Below are 12,090 nucleotides of genomic sequence, written 5' to 3' on the forward strand. Positions count from 1 at the left end.
GTTTGGAAATTATATATATCATGAAATTCAGTTGAAAATATATGCTTGTTCTAAGAGTGTTTTCTTTTTTCCAATGGGTGCATTTTCTAGAAATCAAAGTTCTGTTCACTCACATGGGTGATGAATATCACTATAATAGCATTGATCATGCTAGTTTAAGTGTTCAACTGCCTTCATTTCTATATGATGGTAATTTTTTTTTTCTTAAGTGATAAACTCTGGTGATAGAAATGCTGTCTCTATTGCCCCATATTACCAAAGAAACTTATTGTTGTAACAATTTCAACCCTATAATTCAATCAAATCTGTCTATAACTCAAAAACTTTACCATGGTGACAACTGCAGACAATCATTTCTAATCAAATCCTTCTGCATTTGATTGGAAATTTTCTCTTCCCCATAATTATCAACTTTATATGGAAAACTTCTGTGCAAGACAAGTTGCTTGAAGCCTCTCCAGATCTCCAAAAATTCAATGATTTTTAGAGTAATGATGGTGGATATGAAATCCTTTAAGGGAAATCACATAGTTTTGGTTTTGTTGTATGCATCTTCTTTGCCCTTAGCTTCTCTTTTAGGCTTTTTTTCCCATGATTTTGGAATGATCATGAGTCTTTTAAGATTCAATGTTATCATCATTGCTGAATAATATTAGTTAATTGCCAAGTTTCAACTAAACTCCTTAATTATTGAATTGTATGCAGATCCATTGATTAATAAAAGTTGATATTCTTGTAGTGGCCCCCTAGTGCAGAATACATTAATAGTTGCAAGGTCAAAATCTAACATTTTGAGATAATTCTACTAACCTTTGTTCTGCCCAGAATTTTATTCAAATTTTGATCCCTAGTCAATATTGTCTCTTGCAAGCATTAAGATAGTACTTACACCACTCCTTACTTTTCTTTATTCTCTCTTGAAAGTTCTGCTATAGAACACAGACGCTTATTCTTGTCACACATACTATTTTTCAGAATTTCCAGTTCTCAATGTATTTGCTGCCTTTAAGCTCCTAGGAGCTCAGGTTTAATCTTAAGTATTAGAATTTTCATGATTATTTATGTTCTTATTTGTTTCTTGTCTGCTTTTCGCTGTGACATCGATCTAATTGATTCAAGCTCTGTTCTGCATTTTCCAATTTGTGAAATGGCATTTTTCTTCTTACATCAGCGGAGCCTGGACCATAACTATGAGATTAGGCACAGAAATGGGATCAAATGTTGTGATGGAAGGGCCAATGTTGATTGGATTTTCTTAGTTGATGTTTCTGTGCCTCCTTGTACTTTCCCCTTTGGTTCAGACTATTGAAACTGCCCTCTGTTTCAATTGCAAATTCTGTGTCCTTGTTTCCATTTCTGTGCTTTTCAACATTCAATAACCAGTACGCTACTCGTTTTTGTTTCCCACCCGAGAGCTATATGACAACTAAAGTCTGTGAACTTGGATTTGAGCTCAAACTCTGATAGCAAATGGCCTCCCAGTTGGAAATGAGGAAAAGTATGTGTACACATTAATAAACAGAAACCATTTTCTTAATCATTCAACAGTGTTAAGCATATACCCACTTCAGTAATTTAACATATCAGAGTCTGATACCGAATTTGGTGGGAAAACAAAATAACAACAGTTCACAAGGTATAATCAACTCACCACCCAAATCACCAACACAAAGGAATACAGAAAACATCACCCTAAGGAAAACAATAAGGGATATAGAGTTGAGAACACTCACCACTCAAATAACTAATTCCAGGAATTAACTCTAAGAGATACAAAGTTTAAGAAGAAAACCAAAATCTGGAATTCTATTGGTAAAATCACAATAAATTGCTGAAGCCTTCAAAGTTGTGGCCTTATATAGGGTCATGCCATGAGACAATTAAGCACCTCACTTTGGAAACTAGACAAATAATGCATAAAAGTAAAAAAATTGGGGAGAATTATGTTTTGGGGGTAGATGGGGGCTCAAATTAATAAAAGGTTCATATAACTCTTCAAATTGAGTTGAAGGATATGAAATAGTAATGGACAAATATACCCTTCAACTCAATTTGAAGAGTTATATGAACCTTTTGTTAATTTGAGCCCCATCTACCCTCAAAACATAATTCTCCCAAAAAATTGGGTAACCTAGAAAGGAAAGATTGAAATTAGATGCCAATTTGTCATCAAAACGCGTTGAATATCCCCCTCTGAACCAGCTGGACAATTCGCTCCAGATCCACTGATTCAAAATGCATGTGATAGTTAAGACAATAAGCTTTCCGTTGACTTATGGTTGACATACTAATTCAGCACCTTTTGTTCCCAGTAAATTCTCAAAGTTGCCCTTAGTTTCAGAAATCCTGCTCATGCTACTAGAGTAAGAATTTACAACTCTTTCAGTTTATTTTCAGAATCTGTGTTGGGACACTCCCGTGTCAGAGTCATTGCCCAAGACAGATGCCAACTTGACTCCAAAGTAAACTGATTTCAACTCATTCAAATAGATGTGGATGACTTTGAATTGTAATGATTCCGCGTTCTTGTTAGCTATGAAAACTGTGTACTGATGATCTGACCAAGTCAAAATCTTTCCCACTTGTGCAGATTGTTATATGTTTTACACCAATTTCTGCCTAGCGGTTTTGATCAGTTACCCGAATTCTTTGCCAATGGGTTTTCCTATGTTTCAGCATGCCGTGCTCTTGTTACTCTTTGTTCTCCCATCTTGGCCTTCTGTATTTTCTCAAGCTAATCCTGAAATTCGTTTGGGTTCATCCCTTATTGCCTCTGATAACTCTTCCTCATGGAGATCGCCTTCTGGTGAATTCGCCTTTGGATTTCACCAACTTGGCAATCAAAACCTTTTCTTGCTTGCCATCTGGTTTGACAAAATACCAGAGAAAACATTAGCTTGGTATGCAAATGGAGATAATCCGGCACCAGAAGGATCAAAAGTTGAACTCACCTCTGATGGTCAGCTCATACTGAATGATCCAAAAGGGGATGAGATCTGGAGACCCCAGACCACTCTCAACGGGGTCACTCATGCATACATGCTCGATGCAGGCAACTTTGCTCTTGTAAATGGGGATCAAAATTCTACTCATGTATGGGAGAGCTTCAAGAATCCTGTGGACACCGTCTTGCCAACTCAAGTGCTGGAAATTGGTGGCACAGTGTCTTCTCGCCAAGCTGAAAGCAACTACTCAAAGGGGAGGTTCCAGCTCCGTTTGCTGCCTGATGGAAATCTTGTACTTAACACCTTTGACCTGCAAACAAATACTGCATATGATGCTTATTATTGGAGCAAAACCTATGATGCTGCAAATAGGAGCAATTCTGGTGAACGGGTGATTTTTGATGAGTTAGGCCACCTCTATGTCGTTCTACAAAGCGGAGATAATGTTACCCTCAAGTCAGGAAGCGCAGAATCAACCGGAGGTTATTACTACCGAGCAACATTGGATTTTGATGGGGTTTTTAGAATATATACTCGGCCCAAGCTCCAGAGCAATGGAAGCTGGGTTCCGTTCTGGTATGTCCCAAAAGACATTTGCTCCGAGATTGGGGGCGATTTGGGCGGTGGGAGTTGTGGCTTTAACAGTTACTGCGTACCTGACTCAAGTGGAAGGCCTGCTTGTGAGTGCCTTCCGGGGTTTTTCCCTGCTGATCCACATAATAAACTCAATGGCTGCAAGCATAACCTAACACAAAAATGTGAAGCAGGAGGTTCAAATATGGAGGATTTATACCAAAAGCGTGAGGTGTCGAACTTATTTTGGCCTTCTTCTGCAAACTTTGAAAAGAAGGAGTCCCTAAGTGAAGACCTCTGCTGGACATCCTGCTTATATGACTGCAATTGTGTGGTGGCTGTCCATAAAGAAGGCACCTGCAGGAAGAAGAAAATGCCACTTTCAAATGGAAGGGTGGATTGGAGTACTCGTGGGAAGACTCTTGTTAAAGTGCCAAGGTATGACGCTTTTTCAGGTGAGACCCCTTTTCGGGATCCAATCAGGGAGAAGAAGAAAGAACAAGGAACCTTTATTCTTGTGGGGTCAATTCTTCTAGGTAGCTCTGTATTTCTCAACTTCCTACTTGTGGCAGCAATTTCTCTGGTTAGATCTTACCCAAGCCAAAAGAGACGTGAACTTACAAGGGCATCCAGTATTTTGGAAACAAATATACGCTCTTTTACTTACGAAGAACTCAAGCAAGCTGCAGATGGGTTCAGAGAAGAACTTGGAAGAGGTGCTTTTGGCACTGTTTATAAAGGAGTGTTGTCATCATCAAGTTCAGGAACTCAAGTAGCTGTTAAGAAGTTAGACAAGTTAGTCCAAGAGGGTGAGAGGGAATTCAAAACAGAAGTGAGGACAATAGCAATGACCCATCACAAGAATTTAGTAAGATTGATTGGATTTTGTGATGAAGGGCCACACAAGCTTTTGGTCTATGAGTTCATGTGCAATGGCACATTGGCTAGCTTCCTCTTTGGAAGTTCAGCTCCGGACTGGAAAATAAGAACCCAGATGGCATTTGGGGTTGCACGAGGGCTCATGTACTTGCACGAGGAGTGTAGCACACAAATCATCCACTGTGACATCAAGCCCCAAAATGTCCTCTTGGATGATTCGTTCACAGCAAGGATTTCAGATTTTGGATTGGCAAAGCTTCTGATGAGTGATCAAACTCGGACACTTACAGCCATTAGAGGGACCAAAGGATATGTCGCACCAGAATGGTTCAGGAGCAAGCCAATTACAGCAAAAGTGGACGTTTATAGTTATGGAGTCATGTTACTAGAGATCATTAGTTGCAGGAAGTGCATTGATTTCCAAACAGAAAATGAAGAGGAAGCCATCCTCACTGATTGGGCTTATGATTGCTATAGAGGTCACAGATTGGATAAGCTAGTGGAGAATGATGATGATGCTAGAAACGACATGAGGAGGCTGGAGAAGCTAGTGATGGTAGCAATTTGGTGCATTCAAGAGGACCCTTCTCTAAGGCCTTCCATGAGAAATGTCACACAGATGCTTGAAGGAGTTGTTGAAGTTCCCATGCCCCCATGTCCTTTCCCCTCTACTTCAATCCGCTGAAACTACAAAACCACTCACCATCAACATAGTACTTTCCTTTATTCTCTCGTGGAAGCTCTGTTCTAGAATTCAGATAGTCATGCTTGTTCTAGATACTGTTTTTCAGGAATTTCAAGTTCGCCCATGTAATTTCTAGCTTTAAGCTCCAAGAAGATTAGGTTCAATATTAAGGGTCTTATAATTTTTATGATTATTTATGTTTGTATTTGTTTGTTTTCTGCTTTTAGCAGTGACATTGATGAAAAATTCTGATTTGGGTGCAACCTCGTGAAATGGCACTTTTCTTGTTACATCCCTCTGCTCTTTGGTCTAAACTTTTTTTTTAATCTTTTTTAATGTGTGTTAGCTGCTCAGAGATGCATTTTTGGGTTATCAACTTCCTGCTCTCTTACATTAAGCATACCTAGTAGTTAATCTTTAACAAATTCATTTCTGACTTTGGACCAGCAAAGCTTCTGATGAGAGATCAAACTCGGACCCCTAGAACCCCTAGAACCGTCAGAGGGACCAAATGATATATCGTACCAGAATGGTTCAGGAACAACCCAGGCGTGGGGTTATGTTGCTGGAGATCATCAGTTGCAGGAAGGGCGTAGATTCACAAACCAAAAATGAAGAGGAAGCAATGCTTATTGACTGGGCTTATGATTGCTATAGAGGGTACAGATCGGATAAGCTAGTGAAGAATGATGATGAAGCAAGAAATGAGACGGGGATGCTGGAAAGGTTAGTGATGGGTGCCATTTGGTGCATCCAAGAGGGCCCTTCTATAAGGCCCTCCATGGGAAATGTCATACTGATACTTGAAGGAGTTGTTGAAGTGACTGTGCTTCCTTGCCCTTTGCCCTTCTTTAGTTCAACCTTCTGAAACTACACATCTTAAAACAGTATGCACCTACTCTTCTTTGTTGTCTTGGAAGTACTATATATCATGAAATTCAGTTGAAAACATATGCTTGTTCTAAGAGAGTTTTCTTTTTTCCAATGGGTGCATTTTCTAGAAATCAAAGTTCTGTTCACTCACATGGGTGATGGATATCACTATAATAGCACTGATCATGCTAGTTTAAGTATTCAACTGCCTTCATTTCTGTATGATTGCAATATTTTTTTTTTGATCAAGTGATAAACCCTGGTGGCAGAAATGCTGCTCTATTGCCCCATATTACCAAAGAAACTTATTGTTGTAACAATTTCAACCCTATAATTCAATCAAATCAGTCTGTAACTCAAAAACTTTACCATGGTGACAACTGCAGACAATCATTTCTAATCAAATCCTTCTGCATTTGATTGGAAATTTTCTCTTCCCCATAGTTATCAACTTTATATGGAAAACTTCTGTACAAGACAAGTTGGTTGAAGCCACTCCAGATCTCCAAAAATTCAATGATTTTTAGAGTAATGATGGTGGATATGAAATCCTTTAAGGGAAATCACATAGTTTTGGTGGTGTTGTATGCATCCTCTTTGTCCTTAGCTTCTCTTTTAGGCTTTTTTTTCCCATGATTTTGGACTGATCATGAGTCTTTTAAGGTTCAATGTTATCATCATTGCTGAATAATATTAGTTAATTGCCAAGTTTCAACTAAACTAATTAATTATTGAATTGTATGCAGATCCATTGATTAATAAAAGTTGATATTCTTGTAGTGACTCCCTAGTAGAGAATACATTTATTTCTTGTTACACATACCATTTTTCAGAATTTCCAGTTCTCAATGTATTTGCTGGCTTTAAGCTCCTAGGAGCTCAGGTTTAATCTCAAGTCTTAGAAAATTCATGACTATTTATGTTCATATTTGTTTTGTTGTCTGCTTTTGGCTGTGACGTCGGTCTAATTTCTGATTTCGGTGCAACCTTTGATTCATGCTCTGTTCTGCATTTTCCTAATTGTAAAATGGCATTTTTCTTCTTACATCAGGGGAGCCTGGACCATAACTATGAGATTAGGCACAGATATGGGATCACATGTTATGATGGAAGGCCAATGTTGATGGGATTTTCTTAGTTGATGTTTCTGTGCCTCCTTGTACTTCCCCTTTGGTTCAGACTATTGAAACTGCCCTCTGTTTCAATTGCAAATTCTGTGTCCTTGTTTCCATTTCTGTGCTTTTCAACATTCAATAACCAGTATGCTACTCGTTTTTGTTTCCCACCCAAGAGCTATATGACAAAACAAAGTCTGTGAACTTGGATTTGAGCTCAAACTCTGATAGCAAATGGCCTCCCAGTTGGAAATGAGGAAAAGTATGTGTACACATTAATAAACAGAAACCATTTTCTTAATCATTCAACAGTGTTAAGCATATACCCACTTCAGTAATTTAACATATCAGAGTCTGATACCGAATTTGGTGGGAAAACAAAATAACAACAGTTCACAAGGTATAATCAACTCACCACCCAAATCACCAACACAAAGGAATACAGAAAACATCACCCTAAGGAAAACAATAAGGGATATAGAGTTGAGAACACTCACCACTCAAATCACTAATTCCAGGAATTAACTCAAAGAGATACAAAGTTTAAGAAGAAAACCAAAATCTGGAATTCTATTGGTAAAATCACAATAAATTGCTGAAGCCTTCAAAGTTATGGCCTTATATAGGGTCATGCCATGAGACAATAAAGCACCTCACTTTGGAAACCAGACAAAAAATGCATAAAAGTAAAAAAATTGGGTAACCTAGAAAGGAAAGATTGAAATTAGATGCCAATTTGTCTTCAAAACGCGTTGAATATCCCCATCTGAACCAGCTGGCCAATTCGCTCCAAATCCAATGATTCAAAATGCATATTATAGCTAAGATAATAAGCTTTCCATTGACATATGGCTAACATACTAATCCAATGTTCATGTCCCATTACTTTCAAGAGCTTTCAGCTCTGCCATTATAGTTTCATTCCATTCAGGAACCTTAGTAGCTTGTGAATAAATGGTTGGTTCAAAATGAGAAGAAATGGCACAAACAAAGGCTTTGTGGTTAGAGGAAAGACGATCATAGCTAAGAACATGGGAAAATGGCTGAGTTGTGGGAACATTATTATGGAACACTAAGTAGCAATGGAAACCCTTCAAATAGGAAGAAGGTTTAATGACTCGAGAGGGACGAGAAGATCCAAGATTTTGTGAAGATGGAATAGTAATAGTAGTGGTGGAATCAACACTTGATCAACTGAATTGTAACGAGGAGTGACATTTAGTATACGACATGGCAACACTCGGTCAGAAAATAATTAGAAGATTCGGCAGCTTGTGGAATAGATGTGAAGGGAAAAACAGTCTCATGAAATACAACATCTCATTATATGAAAACGGTATTGGTACTAAGGTTTAACAGTTTGTATCTCTTATGCCTAGGTGGATACTCAAGAAAAACAGCAAGCAAAGCTCTTGGAGAAAATTTTATTCGATGATGCTTAAGGGTAGAGACATAATACAAGCAACCAAAGCCTTTCAAGTGACTATATGATGGTTTCTTATTCCACAGGAGTTCAAAAAGAGTTTTGTTAGAAAGAATTAGAGATGATAATCGATTAATTGGCTATGCAAAAGTTAAGACACAATCCCTCCAATATCCTAAAGGCACATTTGATTGAAAATGCAAGGCTCTAGCAACATTTAACAAATGCTGGTGTTTGCATTCTACCACAGAGTTTTGTTGTGGTGTGTCCACACAAGAATGAAAAAAATGAATGCCTTTGGAACGAAAAAAATCTATAAAGGCTAATTCAAGGGCATTATCAGTTCTCACAGATTTAATTTTAGCACCAAATTGTGTGTTTATGAGAGTGTAAAAATCAGGAAAAATGTTCAAAACATCGGATTTTTGTTTCAACAAATAGATCCAAGTAAAACGAATGCCATCATCCACAATGGTAAAAAAATAACATGCCCTTCTACAGTTTGTGGGATAAAAGGACCCCATATATCACAATACACAAGATTTAAAAGGTTGACCAGACAGAATTTGATGAAACAAATGGTAAACACTTTTGTTTTGCAAGGCAAAGAATCAACAAAAATTTGTGAAAATTTTAATTCATTCTTCAAAATTTGAAGTTTTACATCAGATGGATGACCCAAACGAAAGTGTCATAATTCCTTTTGAGTCAATGTGATATTATTACAAACACTAGAGAAACAAGAAGAAGTTGAGAGCAAGTTGTTTAGATTCAAAATGTAGAGATTGCCAACACAGTTACCCATCTCAATCCTCCTCTCTTGTGAGTGGTCCTGAAGAGTACAAGAATCGGAAGAAAAATGAATGGAAATGGAGTCTTGACGTGTAAGAGAACTAACAGAAAGCAGATTGAAATGAAAACTGGGAATGAATAAAACATTGGCGAGAATAATGGTATCCATTAGTCGAATAGATCCTATGCGTGATATGCTAACAAAATGACCATTTGGTAACATAACAGAAGAATTAAAAATTGGTTTGGAACTGATGAAAAAATCTAAAACATACCAAATATGATGCATTGCTCCAATAACCAACACCCATGAACAAGGGGAAATAGTTGAAGAGCTGTAGGTCAGAGAGAGAGAAAGATTACCACTGACGCTTGACATAGATGGACTAAGCTGCGGAGTATCCGTTAAGGTTTGAGATCCAATTTGAAGCTATGAGCTCAAGAGTGTAATGAGTTGTTTACACTAATCACTAGTTAGAGTGTTCAATTGTGGAGATGACCTAGATCCATCGAGTACATTGGAGCTCGTTTGATTTATTTGGACCTTCGGTGGATTCGATTTTCTTATAGTTTTATAACCCGGTGGATATCTGTGAAGCTTGTAACATTTTTCAGTTGTGTCCTTGAATACCACAATGAGAGCACAAAGGTCTTTCTCGTTTTGATTTTGAATTGAAGGAAGTTGCAGTGTAGTAGAAATGCTAGAATCACCCAAAATCTAAGACTCATTAGAGAGTGACAAACCTTGATTGACTGCACGTTGTCTTTCTTCTTGAACAACCAGGGTAAAAACTTCGGTGGTTGGAGGCAAAGGGTCCATCATCAAAATCTGACCCCGTGTGGAAGCATACGAGTCATTGAGACCCATTAAAAACTAAATAACACATTCCTTTTGTTGATACTCCATCCAAGCTTTCATCATTCCACAATGACATATGAGAATAGGTTGAAATTCCTTCAGTTCATCCCACAAAATCTTGTGCCTAGTGTAATAAGTGTTGACGTCAAACGCACCCTGATTCAAAGCCATAAGAGCCTTTCTAACTTTGAAAATCCTTGGAGCATTGGTTTGATGAAAACGTTCTCTCAGGTCGTTCCAGATCTCTGTAGTAGTAGAGATGTAGAGAAGACTATCAGCTATCTCCCAAGCCACCGAGTTCAAGATCCATGAATCAACCATGTTATTGCATCGATTCCAAGCTCCATAGAGCAAATAATCAATTGCAGGTTGAGGAATACTACTGTTAATGAAGCTCGTTTTGTTTTTTGCTGTGAGAGCCATCAACATCGCTCGACTCCATGTGTTGTAATTAGGGCCATGAAGAGGATGGGAAACCAGAATAAGCCCTGGATGGTCTCCATTATGGAGAAAAAAAATGGACCGGAGAGATCTTCCATTGGAGAAGAGGTGGAGCTCATAACAACCTGATTATTGTTTTGTCCTCTAGGAGCCATCAGGAAGGTTTAGAAAAAAAAGAAAAAGAAAATAGTAGTAGCAGAGGAGAATGCTCTGATACCATTTTACAAAAAATGAAGAAATTGCAAAATCTGTTGAAGAATACTCTGTTCGCATTAACCAAAAAGAGGGGAGTGTTGAATTTTGACTTAGTATTTGTTGGAATTTGAATTTTGAATATTGCAGCTGGAGTCTTGCACAAAATCTGCAACATCTAGATATTTTCTTTTTTTTATTTGGTCAAGATTTGGTTTCTATTTTATAGGAAGTAGTTGTTCATCATCTAGTAGTTTGATTTTCTGCTATTCTAATGTCATTTAAGTTACAAGTTCATGTATAAATTCAGCATTCTTCATCAATAAAATATTAGTTCCAGCAGCCCAAAAATATATTTTTTGTATAAGTATTTAATCTTATACCAACAAAGTGGTATCAGAGCCATAGTTATCTTGAGGGGCCAGTGAGGTGAGTGAACCCAAACACCTTCTAAAATCATTTAGCAATGGAAGAGTCAAGTCTCACAGTTGCACCATCAATTCTTGATGGAGACAATTATGAAACTTGGGCTGTTAGAATGACAGTTCATCTACAAGCACTTGATGTTTGGGAAGCAGTGGAAGAAAATTATGAAGTTCCTCCCCTGGGAGCCAATCCAACTGTGGCTCAAATGAAGTTGCATAAAGAAAGAAGGACAAGAAAGGCTAAAGCGAAAGCTTGCTTGTTTGCTGCAGTTTCACCATCAATTTTCATCAAAATCATGAAAATTGATTCAGCTGCAGAAATTTGGGAGTATCTCAAGGAGGAATACAAAGGATATGAAAGAATCAAGAACATGCAGGTGATGAACTTGATTCGAGAATTTGAAATGAAGAAAATGAGGGAGTCTGATGCTATTAAAGACTATGCTGCACAACTTCTTTCAATAGCAGACAAAGTTAGGCTGCTTGGAAAAGAATTTTCCAATGAGAAGATTGTTCAAAAGATATTGGTTACACTTCCTGAGAAATATGAAGCTACAATTTCCTCTTTGGAGAATTCAAAAGATCTGTCAACTATTAGCTTGACAGAATTATTACATTCCTTGGAGGCTGTGGAACAAAGAAGACTCATGAGACAAGGAGATACTGCAGAAGGAGCATTTCAAGTAAGAATGCAGAAAAATGCAGGCCATAAAAATGGAAAGGTGAACAACAACAAGTCGTGTGGCAACAACCAGAAAAATGGAGTTTTTCCACCTTGTCCTCATTGCAAGAAGACAAATCATTCTCCACAAAAATGTTGGTGGAGACCAGATGTGAAATGCAACAAGTGTGGTAAACAAGGACATGTGGAGAGGATTTGCAAAAATC

The 12,090-nt window shown here is 37.9% G+C and overlaps 1 protein-coding gene and 1 long non-coding RNA gene across 2 annotated transcripts; one reads left to right on the forward strand and one right to left on the reverse strand.

Moving 5' to 3' along the window:
• Positions 1-2,385: 2,385 nt before the first annotated feature.
• LOC100252934 (G-type lectin S-receptor-like serine/threonine-protein kinase LECRK3) lies at positions 2,386-5,374 on the forward strand. The gene has a single exon (XM_019224130.2). The coding sequence runs from the start codon at positions 2,599-2,601 to the stop codon at positions 5,080-5,082; it is 2,484 nt and encodes an 827-aa protein (XP_019079675.2). The 5' UTR covers positions 2,386-2,598; the 3' UTR covers positions 5,083-5,374.
• Positions 5,375-7,527: 2,153 nt separating this feature from the next.
• LOC109123725 (uncharacterized) lies at positions 7,528-10,870 on the reverse strand. The gene is made up of 2 exons (XR_002031510.2): positions 10,030-10,870; positions 7,528-9,325 (listed from the first exon to the last, which is right to left on the reverse strand). It is a non-coding gene; the product is annotated as an uncharacterized LOC109123725 (long non-coding RNA).
• Between the last annotated feature and the right edge of the window lie 1,220 nt (positions 10,871-12,090).

This window comes from Vitis vinifera, chromosome 13, assembly GCF_030704535.1.
Source record: "Vitis vinifera cultivar Pinot Noir 40024 chromosome 13, ASM3070453v1".
Classification (NCBI taxonomy): Eukaryota; Viridiplantae; Streptophyta; class Magnoliopsida; order Vitales; family Vitaceae; genus Vitis; species Vitis vinifera.

Bases quoted from the DNA above. Each gene is read 5' to 3' on its own strand.
- LOC100252934 (XM_019224130.2), top strand. From the start codon at position 2,599: ATGTTTTACACCAATTTCTGCCTAGCGGTTTTGATCAGTTACCCGAAT.